At 47.8% G+C, this 18,722-nt stretch overlaps 1 protein-coding gene across 1 annotated transcript in view; it reads left to right on the forward strand.

The window, feature by feature from the left end:
* Window positions 1-18,722, forward strand: part of LOC119442654 (fibrillin-2-like) — a 98,306-nt gene that overhangs the window by 60,715 nt on the left and 18,869 nt on the right. The window contains 21 exon segments of the mRNA XM_049662281.1: window positions 24-188; window positions 3,634-3,705; window positions 3,811-3,930; window positions 5,253-5,381; window positions 6,084-6,209; window positions 6,750-6,872; window positions 7,524-7,649; window positions 7,781-7,900; window positions 8,651-8,776; window positions 9,419-9,574; window positions 10,605-10,667; window positions 12,316-12,441; window positions 13,054-13,176; window positions 13,955-14,077; window positions 14,313-14,435; window positions 15,253-15,305; window positions 15,307-15,339; window positions 15,341-15,380; window positions 17,047-17,192; window positions 17,810-17,849; window positions 18,268-18,393. Of these exon segments, the coding sequence (XP_049518238.1) occupies window positions 24-188; window positions 3,634-3,705; window positions 3,811-3,930; window positions 5,253-5,381; window positions 6,084-6,209; window positions 6,750-6,872; window positions 7,524-7,649; window positions 7,781-7,900; window positions 8,651-8,776; window positions 9,419-9,574; window positions 10,605-10,667; window positions 12,316-12,441; window positions 13,054-13,176; window positions 13,955-14,077; window positions 14,313-14,435; window positions 15,253-15,305; window positions 15,307-15,339; window positions 15,341-15,380; window positions 17,047-17,192; window positions 17,810-17,849; window positions 18,268-18,393 (2,259 nt within the window).

The raw sequence follows: 18,722 nt of genomic DNA on the forward strand, positions 1-18,722 counted from the left end.
TGTGTCCCAATGTTCTTTCGCAGATATGAGGAAAGACCAATGCTACAGTCACTACCACGTCGTGGACCTACGGCAGCCACCCGTGTGCAGCCATCCCATGATGACCAACCAGACCAAGATGACGTGCTGCTGCTCGGTCGGCAAGGCCTGGGGTCACCCCTGCCAACCCTGTCCGCAGCCGAACACGCGTTAGTCACAAAATCTGCATTTCTTCGCACTTACCACAGTAAACTTTATTAACAAATGCATGAACAAATGTTTTTTTAAAGAACACTCACTCGTGTAAAATTTTGTCGGGGGTTCGTATTTTGCAAGGATTCATTTCCTCCAATTCTAGTCTTTTCATATCATCCTTTCCACCGAGTGGTTGATCCTGGCACTAGCAGAGGAGCGGTGGAGCCAATGACGAGCGGCAAGAAGAATGAAAAATGAAAAACAAAGAAGGATCGTTACTAAATACGGTCTCAGCTTGATGCTGAATTGGAAGCCATTTTAACGAGCTATTAAATGTCGCCAACTTCGTATATTTCGAGTATACGCGCCGTACAATTTCACAGCCGTTACTGAAAATTAAATTTTGCATGCGCATCAGCGCACGCTCACCAGAAATGCCCTCTCGTACACTCGCACGCGAGTCCGAAAGGCGACGAACTGAAGACATTTTTCTTCCCTATTATTTGCTCTTAAATATTGCGCCGTCAGCAACCACACGGTTTGAGCGAGCTACTCCTCTTCGTATATTATTTTATGCGCCAAGGTATTTATTATCGAAAGGACTTCGGGCCGCAGGCCAACTCGAGCGAGCCTTCATGGAGAGTAGCTGGTATATATACTTTATGGGACACCAAAGTAAAATGACTAAGTTAAGCTGTATTAGGGCAAATTGCATTACAGAATACGGGAGCGGAGTTAAGTCGGAAAAAAGAAAGAAAAACAAAGAAAAACAGATCATTGGATTTACCGCACCGGCTTCCCGTGAGGTCAGAAATTTTGACCGCGTCTCCTCCTGCGTAGTCGATTGTTGATCAGTCTATAAAGAATTCACTGCGTCTTAAATGAACCAGCACTCATCAGACGGTCTACAGGGCATTTTTTTTTGCGCGAGAACGACCTAAATACGAGGAAATATTCCGAAAATTGTGACGCCAAACTAACGTACTAAAGCTACAGTTTGGGCGCGAAATTCACAAAATTGAAGTTTGGCTTACATTCTCTTCATTAATAATCAACGCATGTTCGGCGAAACAAAAATTAAAACAAAGTTCTGAAAGGAATTTTATCACTCTAAAGATGTATTTTGTACCTAAACTAAACTAATTTCGTTTAGAACTTGGTGTTTCTGTTTTAACCCGCGTCGAAGCAGAGGATGAAACGAGGCATGAATGGTGGACAATGTTAGGCACTCGGATACAAAATTACATTGACCGACATCTACGGAAACAAGGTTTGAGACCGGGCTAGTTTGTATTCAATGTTACTACAAATAAAAAAATACAAGAATAGACGAAGACAAGCGCTTGTCTTCGCCAATTCTTGTATTTGTCTCGGTGTGCGCTGTGATTTGTAGCACCTACGGACGACGTTCTCGACTGTAATAATTGCTGAGCATCCAAGAACACGTTCAGAGACCAAAGGACTACAACTTTGCTTCATCTTTGCAGACCAGCGTTGTACAACCTACACGGGGACAGAGAGAAAGAATCACAAAGGCTTCTTGCTGTCCATCCTTAACCCCGTATTCAGAAATGCACGTTAACTTGAAGCCCATGGTTGACTTGATCTAGATGACGCCTGGCGCAAACGTGCCCAAGATGTTCATTGGGTTTCCTTCGGCGCGTTCACGTCAGGCGTCATCTAGATCAAGTCAAGCATCGGCTTAAGTTCAAGTGCATTTCTGAATACAGAGGTTAGTGTCGCTTTTACGGCGCTGACTCACAATGATGAACGCGGACTACCTTGCCCAACGTTCTTTTTTCCATGTGATGTTGCTGATGCTGCAACTCATTATTGCGATAGCAATTATATTGACACTCCAGGCCCATTTTCGCCGACGTCGTCGCCGTTCTACTCCGGCGGCTGCTGTGCATGGCGCGGCCGCGCGGGCCCTATCTTGAAAGCGATCTGATCAATCTTGCGCGTGCAAGGAAGGAAAGCAGGGAGGAAGCACGCCGTCTTCCGTCACGCGCAAGGCACCGAGGGGAGGGGAGGGGTGGATAGTGTTGGGGGGGGGACGTCCTACTCCGACGGCAGCTGCGTATGGTCACGGCCGCACGGGCCCTATCTTGCAAGCGATCTGCAATGGGGCAGAGTGCACCGAGGGCTGATAGCTTCGTGTGCGCTGTGCTTTCGCCGAGCTTAGTTCGCGTTGAAGCGTGAGGCAGCACGAAGGTCAATTCGCTCGCTGCTGCTGCCATGCTTCCTCCCTCCAGCGTTTTGACAGCGAGTTTTCGCGGTCATCGAGTGAGATGTGTTCATGCTTGCTTGTGCGCGCGATACATCATGCTTGTTAATTTAGTTAGTAAGCACATGTTTACAAGATTATTGGGCCGATAAGCCTACTACCCTTATTTCGTACAGCTGTCTGCTAATGTGCTATCGCAATCGGTGCTTCGCCTTTCGGGCGAAGCTGATTCCTTTTCATGCTGTTCATGAATGTGTGCCTTTCACATCTTGTCAGTTGCTTCACCTCATAGAACACCTGCAGAAATACACTCCCAGGAAACAAATGAAGCATTATATATACATATATATATATATATATATATAGTATTGCAACTTGCGCACTGCATGCGTCAGAACAATCCTCTGTCAGCAAACTGTTTTTTTTTATTGCGATAGCAATTATATGGACACTCAAAAGCAGATTTCTGCCGTCGCCGTCGCCGTGAGGTTCCGTATGACGTCAATGGAGATGAAATCGTCGCCGCGCGCCGAACGCTGTATGTGCGAGTGAAAGGGCGCGAGGGACGCGCGCTTTCACGGGGAGTGAACGCACGGCGGAGAACAAACGCGCGTTCTGCGCTGTGATGATAAGTGGTTCTTGAGGGAAAGGGAAAGGTTGGCGCTATCTTCTGCAGCCCTTGAGGGAGCACGGCTCAGCGCCAGTGCTCCCTTAAGGGCTGCAGAAGTAGGCGTCTCTTTCCTCCTCTACAATCACCATATATGTAGAGCAAACGTGCCTTCTTCGAACGCCCAAAAGGATGTGGGGGAGGGGGAGGGAAGGGAGGCGACGTTTAGCTGCGGCACCAAGTGCCTATTTATATGAGAGGCTCCAGCAACAGTCACCAACGCCGCATGCATTTTGAGCGAACGCGGGCAAAACGCCGACGGCGTCGACAACAGTTCTGCGTGTTGCCGGTGCTGCTGCATGTTCAAGTTAATACAGCTGATAAAGCTGCTATCATTACTCCGTATAGCTCTCCTCAAATTTGCTATCGCAATTGATGCTTCGCCTTTCAGGTGAAACTGCGACAACTTTTTTTTTTCTCGTGAAGTTAACCTTATGTCAGACTTACTTAAAACTTTTGCCTATTTGTTTGAAAATCAGCATTTCTCTTGCTCTGTTAGGGAGCCGGCGTTGCTCGTGTTCCACCTTTTAACAGCAACTTGTTTCCCGCCCGTCTCTTTACGCAGCGCAATATGCAAAATTGTGCGCCGTCACCACCGTCGGTACCATGATGAACCCGCTCACCTCGGAAATTGACGGTAAGCGAGAAGCACGTTCAGCTACATGCACAAGCTCAAGTATAAGCGAAGGTTGGTGCACATTAACGCGAACCTTTTGTTCCCCTTTGCTTTCACACTTGGTAGACGTGGACGAGTGCCAGGGCATGGTCTGCCAGAACGGCCACTGCACCAACACCGTGGGCAGCTTCCTGTGCCAGTGCTATGACGGGTATCGCTACAACGTGCACCTCCATATGTGCGAAGGTGAGAATACGGTCTGACCCCCTTCGGTGAGCCTACGCTCCGGATTATCTCATCTCAGCAACGCGGAAACGTTGTTAAAGTAACATGTGCGAGTGATTGCAGTTATATAAAGCGAAGAGAGAACACTGATCAGTCGTGTAATACGTGTGGTTTTCCGCAGCCGCTCTTTGCGATAGTTTACTTCAAAGCGTATACAGCAAACTGCGTTCAAGCACCGATGCCAGCCCGAAATAAAACATAAGGCCGTCGTGTGAGGTAGGGAGCAAGCATTCAGGTTAACAAAATTCCTGTATAAATTCAATCCCGCAGCCTAATGTGGTAACCTGAGGATTACAAGGAGAATGATAAGGATTATTAACGTCACACAGATGAGAGAGGACGAAGAAATAACACCGTGGCTTTGATTTCGTTTCCTTTTGCATTACTCTCAGCACATTAATACAAACACAAATATGCAAGGTCACTTATTTGCGCGCACATTTTCTTTGTTTCCTTTCAAACAGGATATGTTTTAATCATTTCTTGAAATTAACAGGTAAGCATGGTCTGGCAGTGATATGTACGTCCAATATTTTCCGGGGAAATTTTCTCCATATTTAGTAACAGCGCGCTATAATGTAAGCATTATTTTTTTTCTCCCTCTCTGCGTAGGTGTGCTGCCTGAATGTATATTCGCATGTATAATTATTTTCTGTATTCAAGTAACCGAGCCAGAGCACTTGACCCACAATTCAGTGATGTGCCTTCAGGGCGGGTTCAGATATATATATATATATTTGTCAGAGAAAGACTATCAATCACTGTTCTTTTCGACATGCGATTTTCATGTACTTTACGTCGCATAATATAGTTAATTAGGTAAGTGAAGGGAGGGACGGAAAGGCTAGATATACCGAAAGGTACAGCACTGTTTTATAGCGTTGTTCCTCACTCCTGAAGAGAAGTGAAGAAGTGATACAATGTGCTCGTCCCGACAAGAGTAGAAAATATCAATTTCAACGTGTCAATGATAAGTGCACTGGTCAAACCTCCATATGTGTACCCAGCTTGGTGTCTGCATTGCTTTTAGTACAAAATTGCAACAGAAAATTACGCAACACTGCAGCATCGCTGAGGTATTCACTAAGAAAGAAACATGACTGTATTCAGGCAGTAAACTAATTCATGTCACTGATTTGCCATTGATGAGCACCAGAGCAACGTTTCTTTTTTCTTTTCTTCGCCTTGATACTTGTCAGTTTTGTCACAGCAATATTTCCACTGTCGTACGAAATCTCGTAACTTCAATTGCATTTCGATTCTTTTGATTGACGTCGACGCAGACGTCAACGAGTGCCAAACGACACCTGGACTATGCACCGGTACGTCCAACTGCGTGAACACCGACGGAAGCTACAAGTGCCAATGCCCGGACGGATACAAGCTGTCGGCGAACGGCCGCGACTGTAAAGGTGGGTAGCGGCATCCTCTGTCTTCAGTGCTCTAAAGCTACCCAGTTCCTTTCAACTTGAAAATGGCCATAGGATACGTCGATCAGGGCACGTATTCTGTAACGTTCCACTTCGGCGATAGTTCGCCTAGGCGACAATTTCGCCTTCAGGCGCGCGCTGATTGTCTGGTTGAGCAAAATCGAATGACGTCGGGTTTAACCAGCCAATCAGCGCGCGCCTGAAGGCGAAATTGTCACCTAGGCGAACTATCGCCGAAGTGGAACGTTTCAGGATACGTCCTCAGCTTTGAGCCAAGCTATCGCAGTTTCTCGCAAAGCGTCACCAAGCACTGTTGGTCATCGCACACAAAATGCTCAATACTCAAGCAAAGCAAAAACAGTAAAGCGCCATTGCTCGATTTTTCTTAATTATGCAGAAGCCATCGACGATGATTGCTAATGCAAGGGAATATCCCGAATGAACCAACGAGCGAGCGAGGTGACAGCCCCCCCACCTCTCGCCTTGGCGCCAGTACACATCCACACAATGCACAATACGACAATAATTACGCGGCCAATAAGGTGGCCCGTTGGCTCGTACAGCTCTTAGCGGATCATTGTAACAGATTGTAGGACACCATAATGTGCAAGCTAGTACTGTTGGTTATCAGACGATTATCTTCGAGAAACCGTATCCTGCAATTAAAATGGTTTGTTTATTTAGATGAGGACGAATGTTCTGAGAAGCCAGGCATCTGCCAGAACGGAGTGTGCGTCAACTTGGACGGCAGCTTCCAGTGCACCTGCAACCCCGGCTACTACGCTACGCCTGCTGGAGACACCTGCATTGGTAGGAAAAAATATTCGTGCATTTAGTCGGCAACCTATCGCGGTCGTTATGTTATTTGTATGACGCAATTACTTTACATTTAGTCCTACTAAAGCCAACTGCCGTCAGTATTCGACTATACAGCGTTTGTTAGCGTTCAAAGGGCGCAACAACCACACTGAAAAGGCACTGGAGAAATACTTTGTTAAGTTGTATAAAGTGCAGATTCAAACGATCTCCGTCAAAGACCATATGCCAAGAACCTGAGATTGGTCGAGCACACGAAATCAGTTTTTGTTTCACCTACGTAACGTTTAACTAGCGATTGAGGAAATTCTAGTTGTTGAAATCCGCTTTGTCCTAAATAACTAAAGCTTACTACGATTTGATTTACGCATCGTTAAATACAAATTTTCAAAGGTTTCGTGCTTGAAAGCTCATGACGAAATGCTACTTCGTTAACCTCAAGCAAGCAAACGTGAAAGTGACACTGAATTGTGGATGTGACTCCATAGCGCGTTCTGGGCGCGACTGAGATGCCGCAGTACCCTTCCGCCGCAGATTACGACGAATGCACGCGGGGTCCTGGAATCTGCGCCAATGGAGTCTGCGAGAATGTCCCCGGCTCCTACCGCTGCGTCTGCAGTCCTGGCTTCCAGCTGTCTCCTAACAACGACTGCACGGGTAAGCGTGGTTACTCACCGATGGTCTGCACGTGATCGCAGAATCTTTAACTTGCATACGTACATTCGTACCAAACAGCCATTTCCGGAGGTATGCTGGGTGTGCTGCGGAAACTGTAAAAGTCGACTGTTGCGCCTTCAGTGCCTAGCAACGATCGCGATTAACGTTCCGGCTCGCTTGCGATGCTGACAACAAATTATAGATTGTAACGGAAAGTATACAGCTGCGATGCGAGTCGCGCTTCTAGCTTTGTGTCACCCACTGAATGCGCACTTGCGGTTATTTGATTTCTGGTCGCACGTGCGTTCACAAAAAGACACTATAAGTGATGATCATAGTGCGCCAACTTGAAAGCAAAATAAAAAAAAAACCCTTCGATCAGGCATCAAGTAACAACGGACCTTGCGGCCTTTGAGCGCGCAGGACACAGCGTAAAACGTACTCGGGAAACTATTCTCACTACTTACGTGCCGACAATAAGTGATATCGAGACTTGAGACAAAAGGACGTCGTCTTTGTAATGCCTCCTTACGTCGTCGTACCGCTCTTGATCTTGAGTCCCTTTGCTGTGAGAGTTGAAAGTCACTGGTTTCGAGGGACGACAACGTTCCTCCTTGTCTGGTGACCATTCGTCCATCTCTCACGTTGCAGACGTGGACGAGTGCCGCACGCAGTACCGCATCTGCCACAACGGGCGTTGCCGGAACACCATTGGCAGCTTCCAGTGCGAGTGCCAGAAGGGCTACGAGCTCAGCGAGGACGGCAGAAGCTGCGTTGGTGAGCGGACGTGCAGTGAATTTTAATTGACAGCCCGACACGGAAGCCCTGGCGACTTTTGGGGCTGCTGCTGGTTGTTTCCTTTCTTTGTTTCTTCTTCTTTTGCTCCCTCACCGCATTTTCCGTTGCAGACATCGACGAGTGCGACACCGACATGTGCCAGGAGGGCACCTGTCGCAACTCCGAGGGCTCCTTCGAGTGCACCTGCCCGAAGGGATTCGAGTTGTCGCAGAGCGGCCGACACTGCGTGGGTGCGGATGCCGCTTTTATGCCCTATGTCACGGCCGTGGCTATGTATACCGCATGCATTCGTGCATTAGCCCAACTCTTTTATACAGACCCCCACCCGCTACTCTGGACGAATTTTTTTTCAAATATATTTGTGTTTGTCGGGTTTGCTTGTGTATATAAGCAGCAGCCCTAATCTAAATATGGTCACCTTACACTGTGAAGAGAGCAGCGAACACAGCCCAGCTGTGTCGGCGTATAAAGATGATCAGTCGTACGTGGGTAGCGTTCGTTCATTTTTAAATGTTATCAGTCTTTGCGTGTATAAGTCGCAGGTACGCAGGAAGATGTAGACGTGAGAAGCAGTTGTCGAACAATAGATGTCGCTCGATCCAACGATTCGACCAGGTTACATGTCTTCGTCAGGACCGTGAAGGAGACAAGTGCCCCTGTCGAAACGTTTGCTAGGGAGACATCTCTCGTTCAACCACAGCTTTGCGAGTGTAGTATAATGCAGCCACATTTTGCGAAGAGGAACACATCAGCTTCCTTACAGAAATGTGTAGATCAAAAAGAAAAACAAATAGAAATAATATATTTCTTTTTTTGTTTAGCAGCCGCGCGCACCCCAATGTTTTGTGGAAACTCTTGAAAAAAAAATCAATTATGTGGCTACGAAAAGAGTCTGTAAGGCAACAGGAATATCGTAACGACTTCACTGTATCTGTGTATTCCGCTGTCGCTCCACCGTGCCACTCGTTGACTCCACGCAGACGTAGACGAGTGCCTGTCCATCCCGCAGCTGTGCCTGGGAGGAGTGTGCGCCAACACCCGCGGCAGCTTCACCTGCACCTGCCCACCGGGATTCCGGCTATCCACGGACGGCAAGAGCTGCATCGGTAAGCGCACACGGTGCACTCGAGGCTCTCGCGTTGTCACACGTTGTTCCCCTCTTAAAATAAAGTTATTTAGCGCTTGCGTGCTTGTTTCCCCCGTGTCCTGCCTTTCGGAATACAGAAGACGCCTGGTCAAGTCGTCGGATGGCCACTGTAAACGAGCGGGAGATTGTCATTGCACGCTTTGCCACCCCAGGCGTGGCGACGATACCATTATATAGCTCAGGGCAAGACTTTCGTTTGAACCTTCGCCAGAATTAACGAGGAAAGCAGCCAAGCTGCCTTCGTTCCGGGCACGAGAGCTTCACCTTCAAGATCACTTCGAATGCTAGATCACGACGGCGCCCGAACGCTGGAGGGGAACGCGATCGTGCTTAGTTGTGGCATAATTCGGAGACACGGAGACGAGAAAGCATTTTCCTGGCGGTCCAGTTGCCTACGCAGAACGCCATATTGAAAGATTTTGGCTCGAAATTTCTCGGAAGCTGACTGTTTGCGCAGTTTTCTAGGCGACACTTCTGGGTGCCCCACATGACACCTCTGTGTGCCTCGTGCTTTTCTGACCGAGGTTGCATGTACAATTAGCGAGAGCATGTTTCGTTTTAACATGGTATTTCTCTCGTCTTTCCTCCCTCGCTGGACCAGACATGCGCCAAAAGCACTGCTTCCTGCGGTACCACGGTCAGCGGTGCTCGGAGCCCCGGCCGGGAAACATGAGCCACCAGGAGTGCTGCTGTATGCACGGATCGGCCGCCTGGGGTGACCACTTGCAGTGCACCCGTTGCCCGTCGCCCTCGGAGAGTGAGTGCTGACGTCACCGAACGACGAGCATGCTGTCGATCCCTTCGCTCAATAACGTTCCTTCCGCCACTGCGCGGAAAGTTTGCCCGTGAATCTTGGAAATTTTCTAGACACTTCCTCTAATCTATCTGTAGGCAGTCCGTCGACTTACACTTACGATCAACAATGGTACATATACGGTATGATTTATATAGCCTGAAATGTACGCAGAGAAAAGTAAATATCAATGAGGAATCAAAATAGATCTGTAGGGTGCGTTTGCAAATTTCTTCAGCTATTTCTGTTTTTTTTTTGTTTTTTTTTTGCGTTACCCTTCGTAGTTCGTCTTGTTTACCTGTCTCGCGAATGACTTAACACTTCAATGGGACCGCAGCTGCAAGCTATGACTATCGATCTTCGTCAAGCATCGACGGAGTTGGACATTCATCTTTTTCGTACCTTCCCCTCACACTTTCAAAAAAAAAAAAAAAAAGACGGGTCGGAACTTTCACCTCAGAGTTGCATAATAAATTTCGGAAATTTCACTCCATGTTTAAAAAATTGCGTCCGAGTTGTCGCCGTATTAAACAATACAGATGACACCATTTTTGTTGTTTCACGAGCGCCCACGGCATAAAAACAACAGACTACTGGCGCAACCCTTTTATGCGGTAGTATGTGCTTGTCCCGGACTTTACTACTGTTTCAGAGTTCTCGTGCTCTCTGATGCAACATATTTACTCTTCTTGCGATCAATCAGAGTAAGCTTACTCCATTTTGAAAATGAACTGAAATGTAAAGCAAACAGTTACTCCCGTAAAAAGTGAGTTGCCAGCACTGCCATCGTTTTTTTTTTTTTTTTTTTGAATGTATCCTTGCAGCATACACGCTGCAAGTTCGTTCCAAAACACTCACAGCATTATTGGAGAAACCTATACTCTGATTCCTCTATTTCATGCGAACTGTCTGTTGCGTGCTTTAAAACAACACTTTGAGGAAGCCGGCGAAGGAAACTGCAAATTAATGCGATCTGTTCTCGATGCCTAACAAGGCAGTTTCAGGGCGCTATGTCCATTAGGCTCTGGCTTCGTGCAAGTCGACGGCAGCACGCTAGGTAAGTTATTACATTCCGGTTTGATTTGTGTATAGTGGGACATTACTTTAACGACTTCAAAGCCTTTTTTGAAGCCTGCATGTTAAAAAGCTTTCGTCTTCTCAATGAGGAGTCAGTTGCGCTAGTGGTACCTCCGTACTCCTGGTCATATTTATAAGCACTGAAAAGTTTGATTGAATCACGGGCCTTGCCATCCTAAAGCAACTGAGGGTTGTGAGAGACGCTGTAATGAATGGCCCCGGATTGACTTTGACCAGCTGGGGGTCTTTAACGCGTACCTAAATGTAAGTTCACGAGTGGTTTTGCCTACCGCCCCCATCGGAATGCGGACGCCATACTTCGTTGTAAATTGGTCTTCGCGATATTGCGAGTACTCTTCAATCTTTAGAAAAGGTAACAAATGCAGCTCATGCTTATTTGGGTGAACAATAAAAAAAAAATCCCAACTGCCACGTCTTGTTAGAATAGAAGAGCAGGAATTGTGGGGCCGCAGTTCGGCATCGGAGGTATATTAATAACAAAAAATCCGAGGGCACCTAAGCATTTCTTATGAGTTGTGAATGCGAAAGATTAAAGTCCTATTGAACGCCGCTGAGCAGTCCTTCGAACTGAGCGGTCCATGAACTTCTTGCGGGCAAGCGAGCGCGTTGAGACACTTGGCTCTAGATAGCACAAGGCCGGTGCACTTCGATCCGTGACGTCATGCTACCTTGACCGACTGCCACAAAATCTAATAGAGACGCTCCCGAGTAAGCCGCGGTGATTTTGAGGTCACCGCTTTTTCGTCCCGCCGGGCTTAAGAATGGAAAATTCGGTGCTAGTAACATGACGTCATAAAGCAGAGTGCACAGGACTGCTACATCTTGGCGCGTTTTGATTTGCCCTTACCGAGGCGCAGTTAGCACGCAGACGAGAGCTTGCGTAGACAAGGAACGTGCAGACAACACAGGCTTCTGAGAGCGAGGGTGACGTGGCGTCGCGGCGTTGCCCTCTCCCCTCACACAATACCGGGCGCGCCAGCATTAGGGCAAGTGTTCCCTTTCGCCGCTCTGCTCCGTCGAGGCGCGCTCGTGAGGTGGCGTCGCAGCCAATGAGAATTTAGGTGCAGTTTCTCGCTCGTCCAGAAGACAGACACCGGCTTTCCCGCTCAATGGGCCACTTGATGCTTTCGCATCAATAATGTTTATTTTTCGTCACACTGGACGAAGGAAGCTGTGGGTAAATGCTGCTCTTTGCAGAGGCAGCTTGACAAGGGCCCACATCCACCTAGGTACAAAACAGTACAAAGTTATATCAACGAGTGCAAACGTTTAAAGCTGTACGAAAATAGGTCACTTTGATAGCCTAGTGGGAGCTTCCATTTTTCTGAACAATTTCTGTGCACAACTAAAGATATTCAATACCGATCACGCTGCCGACTTGACCTTGGCGGAAAAGCACAGCACGAGTGGCGTCAGGTATCACTGCACATGTGTGAATTCGTACGAGAGCAACCAAAAAGCACGGAAACTATATGAAACGAGTGCTTAGATGTCCTTGTACAACGAAATCAGCAAACAGATATGCCGATAGGATGCGATGGAAGGAATCGCAGAGGAACAACATTTCGCACTCTTTTTGTCTCTTCCTGCCTGCCTTGTCTGAGAAGACATCGACGAATGTGTCAAGATCCCGGACGTATGCAGCAGCGGCAAGTGCATCAACACGGACGGCTCGTACCGCTGTGAGTGCGAGCCTGGATTCAAGCTGGACTCGAGCGGACAGAGCTGCGTGGGTAAGCCGGCTGTTCTGCGCACAGGGCACTCGCTGCAGGGTTCTAGCTCCGTCGCCAGCACACGCTACCACAGGCAACCATAGGTCAAACTATAGGGCTAAGCGAAAGTAACACTCATGTTGTGACAACACGTGCACATAGAAGATTTGTTGCTCCAAGTTCCTTGGTCAGTACGAGTCCTCCCTAGCCCACCACAGTGTGCGTTCCTGAGCTTGCCAGGATGAAGTCGCTCGTCGTTCGGCCAACTATCGTTTAGCGAAGGTGAACCAGGATTGCAGCGTCGAACGATAGGTGGACAGGACTAAGTGATCTCCGCCATTCAATTTCATTGTCTTCCCTTACGAGCACTGACCTCCACACGATATATAGAAAACAAGAAAAGCAGAAACTACTTAGGAATGATAGCGACAACTACTTAGGATTGATAGCGGGTCCAATGAAGACACGCAAGACGCTGAATTATAAACCGTTCGTTAAAGTGAAACGAGCACACCTGTATTGAAAAGTTGTAGCGAAGGAAGCCCGTGCACCACTGTTCAGCTGTCGACCTTATTAAGCAATCTCATTAAGCTGTCTTACATAACCGTTCTCTTCCTCTGCGGCACGCCGCAGATGTGGACGAGTGCTCCCAACAGCCCGGCGTGTGCGGAAAGGGCGGCTGCACCAACACCGTGGGCGGATTCGACTGCACCTGCCAGGATGGATATGCGCCTGGTTTGAACCAGGTCTGCGAAGGTATGAAACACTATTTGTAAAACATCCTTCCCCGCGACATCGCGTTTCTGGCACAGTGATATTTTTTTTTTCAGCAGCATCCATCAATCAGTTATAGCGTACTCTTACCGCCTAACCGCTACGCTGTGGCCTTTCAGTCTTCTCTGTAGGCTGTGAATTTCAGTCCCATTCACAAGAGCTTATTCCGATCTCATAGGAAAGACTAAGAGAGCTGTGCGCGCTATTTGCGGTCGCAACGAGACCATATTCACGTGATTGGCCACTCCTCGTGTGACTATCCTTAACTTTACACCCACAGACAATTGTTCTCCATCGAATTAGCACGATTAAAGGAACGGCCATTGTCTACACATAATGCCCCAAGCGAACGTACCGCATACACAAGGGCCTGAAGACGTTATAATGGTTTTGGAGATCAACTAACCTATCTCACTGCCTCCGACCATGGGACGTTTTCCTTAGGCGCGCATGTGTTCATCGGACCTTATATTTCTCTCAGTAAGTCCTTCTGTATATGCATGCCCTCCTCCATGATGCCCTGTGTATAGGGTAACAAACCAGGCGCTCCTTCGTTAACCTCCATACATTTCTTCATACTTACTTTCGCTCTCTCTAAAGCCGTCACCGTTACCGCTCCAGCTGCTACATGACTGCGGCTAGAGCGGTGCCGGTGACGCTACAACGATTTGCCACAATGTTCCTTTGCCTTCGTACTGTGCATTCATGAATTTCGTTCGCGCCTGTGGGCCGGTTTCTTCGTCGACTGTTGCACACGCAGACGTGAACGAGTGTCACCTGGGCACGGACGGCTGCGCGTTCCGGTGCGTCAACACGCCTGGCTCGTATCGCTGCACCTGCCCCTATGGGTACGAACTGGCGCCGGACGGAAAGCACTGCCAAGGTACGCACGCCACTGAAAAGCGAAACACATTGTCGTAAATGGCAATTAAGCAGGGACTGTCGTAGTCATTCAGTTATTGGACTATGGTGAGCGCACATAGTCAGTAGACTAAGGAGGACGCTCACCTTAAAGGAGCCTGCGAAATAGTGTGGGTCGGCCGTGGTACGTATTGAGTGATTGTCTGGTCAGCGGGGTCCTGACACACTCCGTGTGCGGCGCGACTGTGTTCACGCAGATCTGGACGAGTGCGCGGCGGGCACTCACGGCTGCCGGTTCGCGTGCAAGAACCTCGTGGGCAAGTTCCAGTGCGTCTGCCCTGACGGCATGAGGTCTTCCAGCTACGGGGACGACTGCCAAGGTATGGCGTATATGCGAGTCTCCGGTGGCGTAATCTAGTCTACGAAGAAGGAACGGCGCTGTGCTCTTTTGTCACAAAATCGACGTCTTACTCGCAGTATGCCGAGGTAGCAAAAAAAAAAAAAAAAAAACAGCCATAAAAGAAGATTGAAGTGTCATCCGCAAGCCAAATCATGAGCTTTCGTGGTATTGACTGACAAGAATTCGCTAAACAAAGGCGCTTATACTGTCACATAATATCTCGCTTGTCATTAATACGAAACCGAACATTATACGAAGGGCAACTTCCGCACCACGAAATGGGAAAACTGAATTCGTCTGCATATAATACGAGCGCATGACCGCTTAATGTTTGATCAAAAGAAGAAGGGGGTCACAGCAAGACGGAGACTCAAGTGATCCACAGTGAGCTAACAAGGAGAATCTAAACATCGAGCCAACATTCCGATGAAGACCTTGGTCCTGAGGTCTTTGTCATGGTAAAGTCTTAGCGAGTGTGTTGATAAGACAACCCGCACTACCGAAACGCTGGCTCCAGGCTGAGGCTTCTCTTGTTCACTCGATTTCGGTCATACGAGAGCAAAGCATACATATGAACCCCTAGGAGCTATGGTAACCGGTACGAGAAGCAAATGTGGCGCCAAAGTCCGGATCAAGACATTGTATTACGTGCAGGATCTCACGGTGTGCTTACCATGTCTGTTTCTCATTGTAATCGAAGCAAATGATGTGTTAATCAAAACCGCTGCCTCACTGTCAGTTGATGAATGTACCACGAATGCCCTTTCCCTTTTTTCGGCCCCGTGTTTGTGCCACAGACATCGACGAGTGCCGTGAACAACCAGACGTGTGCCAGAACGGCGACTGCGTGCAACACTCGCGGCGGCTACCGCTGCGTTTGTCACTGGAGGATTCCAGAGCAGCCACGACGGCAAGCAATGCCACGGTGAGACTGACCACGTGTGCGCAATATGGCCAACTGGCTGTCTAAGTGACTGTCGGAATGATTCAAATGCGCGCTCAACCAATGGCTCACTCGTAAGCTGCTTGTTTGTGCATTTCAGATTCGTGAGCACGACCTGTATAGATATGTGAGCAGGAAGTGAAACATGGCGACAAAATATCGAGGACCGAATTCGTTCATAAGAAGCTGTCATTTCCCGGCGTTTTCGCAATCGTTTGATTTGTTATCGCATTTTTGTAGGCACCTTCCTCACAAAACAAGCCTGCTTTTTTTTCTTCTTTCTTTCTTTTTTTGTGCATGAGTGGTGCTTAGTAAACTGTACCTTTGGTCTCAAGCCCCTGTTCCTTTCCTTCAAGTGCGTGTGTTTAGCTCTTGAAGATACAACATTAGTGAATCTCATTCAAGACACGGCTGTCCTCTGAATAGGAGCTCGAATATGTAACTGTAATCAGCTCCAACATTATCTTGCCCATGTTTTGGAATGCTGTTTAAAATGAAACATGAAACTAAATATAAGAAAATTAAAGTCATGCAAATATATCGTCGTTCTCAAATCAACACTGCGCGCAACTATAATCTTAATGGGTTTCCTCTGTCACCTACGGTCTACGAGTGGCTTGGTCTTCAGATTAATTACTAACAACCTCTTACGCCACGCCCACGTAGACTACTTATTTAACGTTTCGAAATTTTAACTCTGCATCGACTTCCCTTAAGCTAACCCTTTACAAAACACTCGTTAGATCAAAGCTACAATGCGCCTCTGCTATTTAAAACCCCGGCCAGCTCACCCTTGTTAACACACTTTAGAGAATTCGAAATCGGGCCACACGTTTCATTCTATCCAGTACCGCGCCAGAGTCAACCATCGATGAACACCAGTTTAAACCTGCCGATCTTTCAATGCGTCGTAAGTGCATGTTTCCACCTCTGTCTCTTTGATCATAAAATTTGTCATTGTAACCCTATTTTGAAAGAAACAATGTTTTCTCCTCCTATCTAGTAAACCTAGGCCACACCAAAGCTTTATAGCAGGAGTGCCTGCTTTTCATACTTACTTGTTTAGCGTACCTTTCATCCTTTCGGGCTTGGGGTCTTAATAGTATTTGAAATAAATGTTTTTCAATAATAAATTGGTGCAGATGACATGGCGGTCTCGTTGATAGTCGAAGTGTCGTTTCCAGAGGATTCCGTCAAACTTAATAAAATGCGGGTCTGTACGTTCCTTGCCTTAATCAACTCCACTGAACGTGACGCAAAATCTCACTTAGCGTCCAGGACACGCGATGCACGGGTGATGCCTTTATCTGTGCCCAAGGCGTACCAAACGGTGAACAGCTTGAGAGCGAGACAGAATACAGAGAATGAACTGCACGGAGGTTAATCAGACGTGGATCCGGCTGACTTCCCCTGTGCTGAAGGATTAGGACTTAGTAAAGGGACTGTAAGATAAAATACGCGGGGGAAAAAAGGGACGAAAGGAAATGGGCAGGCATACAGCGAGGGATCAGGCAGCAACTCTTAGAACCTGTCAAGAAGCCGAGGTTCGAATACCACCGCCACAAAATACGCGCCTCTGAATACAAGCCAGTGGCTGCTCGTGGCAATGCCAAGGAAAGTGTCCGCGCTCATTATTCTTCTCCCGCAGACACCCGGCAGGGCATGTGCTACCTGACCTTGTCGTCGTGCCCAGCGGCGGGCGCCGGCGAGTCTTCGCGGGAGGACTGCTGCTGTGGCATCGGCGCCGCCTGGGGTCCGCACTGCGAGGCCTGTCCCACTCTGGAGCGCGAGTCAGTATTCGACTGTCCGTACTCGCTCGACAATGCAGCCGAACCCGCCGTGGTGGCTTAGCGGCTATGGTGTTGGGCTTCTAAGCTCGAGGTCGCGGGATCGAATCCCGGCCACGGCGGCCGCATTTAGAAAACACCCCTGTACTTAGGTTCACGTTAAAGAATCCTAGGCGGTCAAAATTATTCCGGAGTCCCCCACTACGGCGTGTCTCATAATCAGATCGTGGTTTTGACAAGTAAATCCCCACAATTTAATATTTTTCTTTAATGCAGCCGCGATTCAGCAGTCCAGATACTTGCGCAAAGTAGCCGCCAGGAATCCACAATGGCACGAGGCCTGCCTCCTTGGACTATATACAAGTCCTAATACAAACGCTAAGCACCGTATACGTGCGATCATAAAGAAAATTAAACGTCTACTCAGCAACTGACCACTACTTCAAGCAGATTAGGCAGACGTTTTTTTTTTTTTTTTTTTGCTTCTCCAGAAAAAAAAAAAACAACAGCGGAGCATTCAAGTATAGCCAGCTTCTTTGAAATATGAGCTATATAAACATCACAGATCCTTAAGTATGATTATATTGTTTTGTTCTGGCTTTCTGCGCAGGAGAATACCGCCAGCTGTGTCCATTCGAAACAGGTTTCAACAAACACGGCAAAGGTAAGCAGTTCAATAAATATGCAAACTCGGTGTTAGTTTTTTTTTTTTTTTTTTTGTCGTTCTATTACGTCGTACGTCGTTCGCGTTGCCATCGTAAAAACACACGTTTGCAAACAGAGGGGGAAAAAAAGGGCTCCGTAAGATGACATATTTTACGTTTGAAGCGTCATCACGTCACGTCATCACGTCATTCGTCACATCACGTCATCACGGCGCTGTTGGCACTGTGGCGACGCCATTAATTAAAAAATATTCTCACTGTGCGGAAACCCACCTGCGGACAAAAAAAGTAATGATAAAGAAATAAAGTGAGTGGGTTTATAAGAGTCACATAACACACAGGATGCGAAAGAAAGCAACACGACTCTGCGTACCCCTCGAGCTGCGTAATCAACAGATCGAGTTTCGCCATGCGCAGACATCAACGAGTGCGACATGATGCCCGGGCTTTGCAAGAACGGCCGCTGCGTCAACACCCAGGGCTCTTACCGGTGCGTCTGCAACCGAGGATACAAGGCCGACGCTTCGGGAAAGCAGTGCATAGGTGAGTTTACAGTTCATTGACCGAGCCATGAGTTTCTCTTTCTTACAATGCGACCTAGCCAACTGGGTACCATTCTATTGTAGAGTAAGCTGATAAGGGGGTAACAGCGCACACTGACGGGACAGAGTAAAAAAAAAAAAAAAAAAAAAAAAAAAAAAAAAACAGGACACAGTCCGTCCCCGTCTGTGTGCGCTATTACCCCCTTAAGATGCTTTACCAACTAGCCCACCGAGCCATCCTTGCTAAGCTGATAAGCGCGCCGCTTCCTTGGAGACGCCTACTAGCCGCATGTACTGCAAGAATGCTGCAACAGCGCAACTAAATGATTT

Source organism: Dermacentor silvarum, chromosome 2, assembly GCF_013339745.2.
Source record: "Dermacentor silvarum isolate Dsil-2018 chromosome 2, BIME_Dsil_1.4, whole genome shotgun sequence".
In the NCBI taxonomy this organism is placed as follows: Eukaryota; Metazoa; Arthropoda; class Arachnida; order Ixodida; family Ixodidae; genus Dermacentor; species Dermacentor silvarum.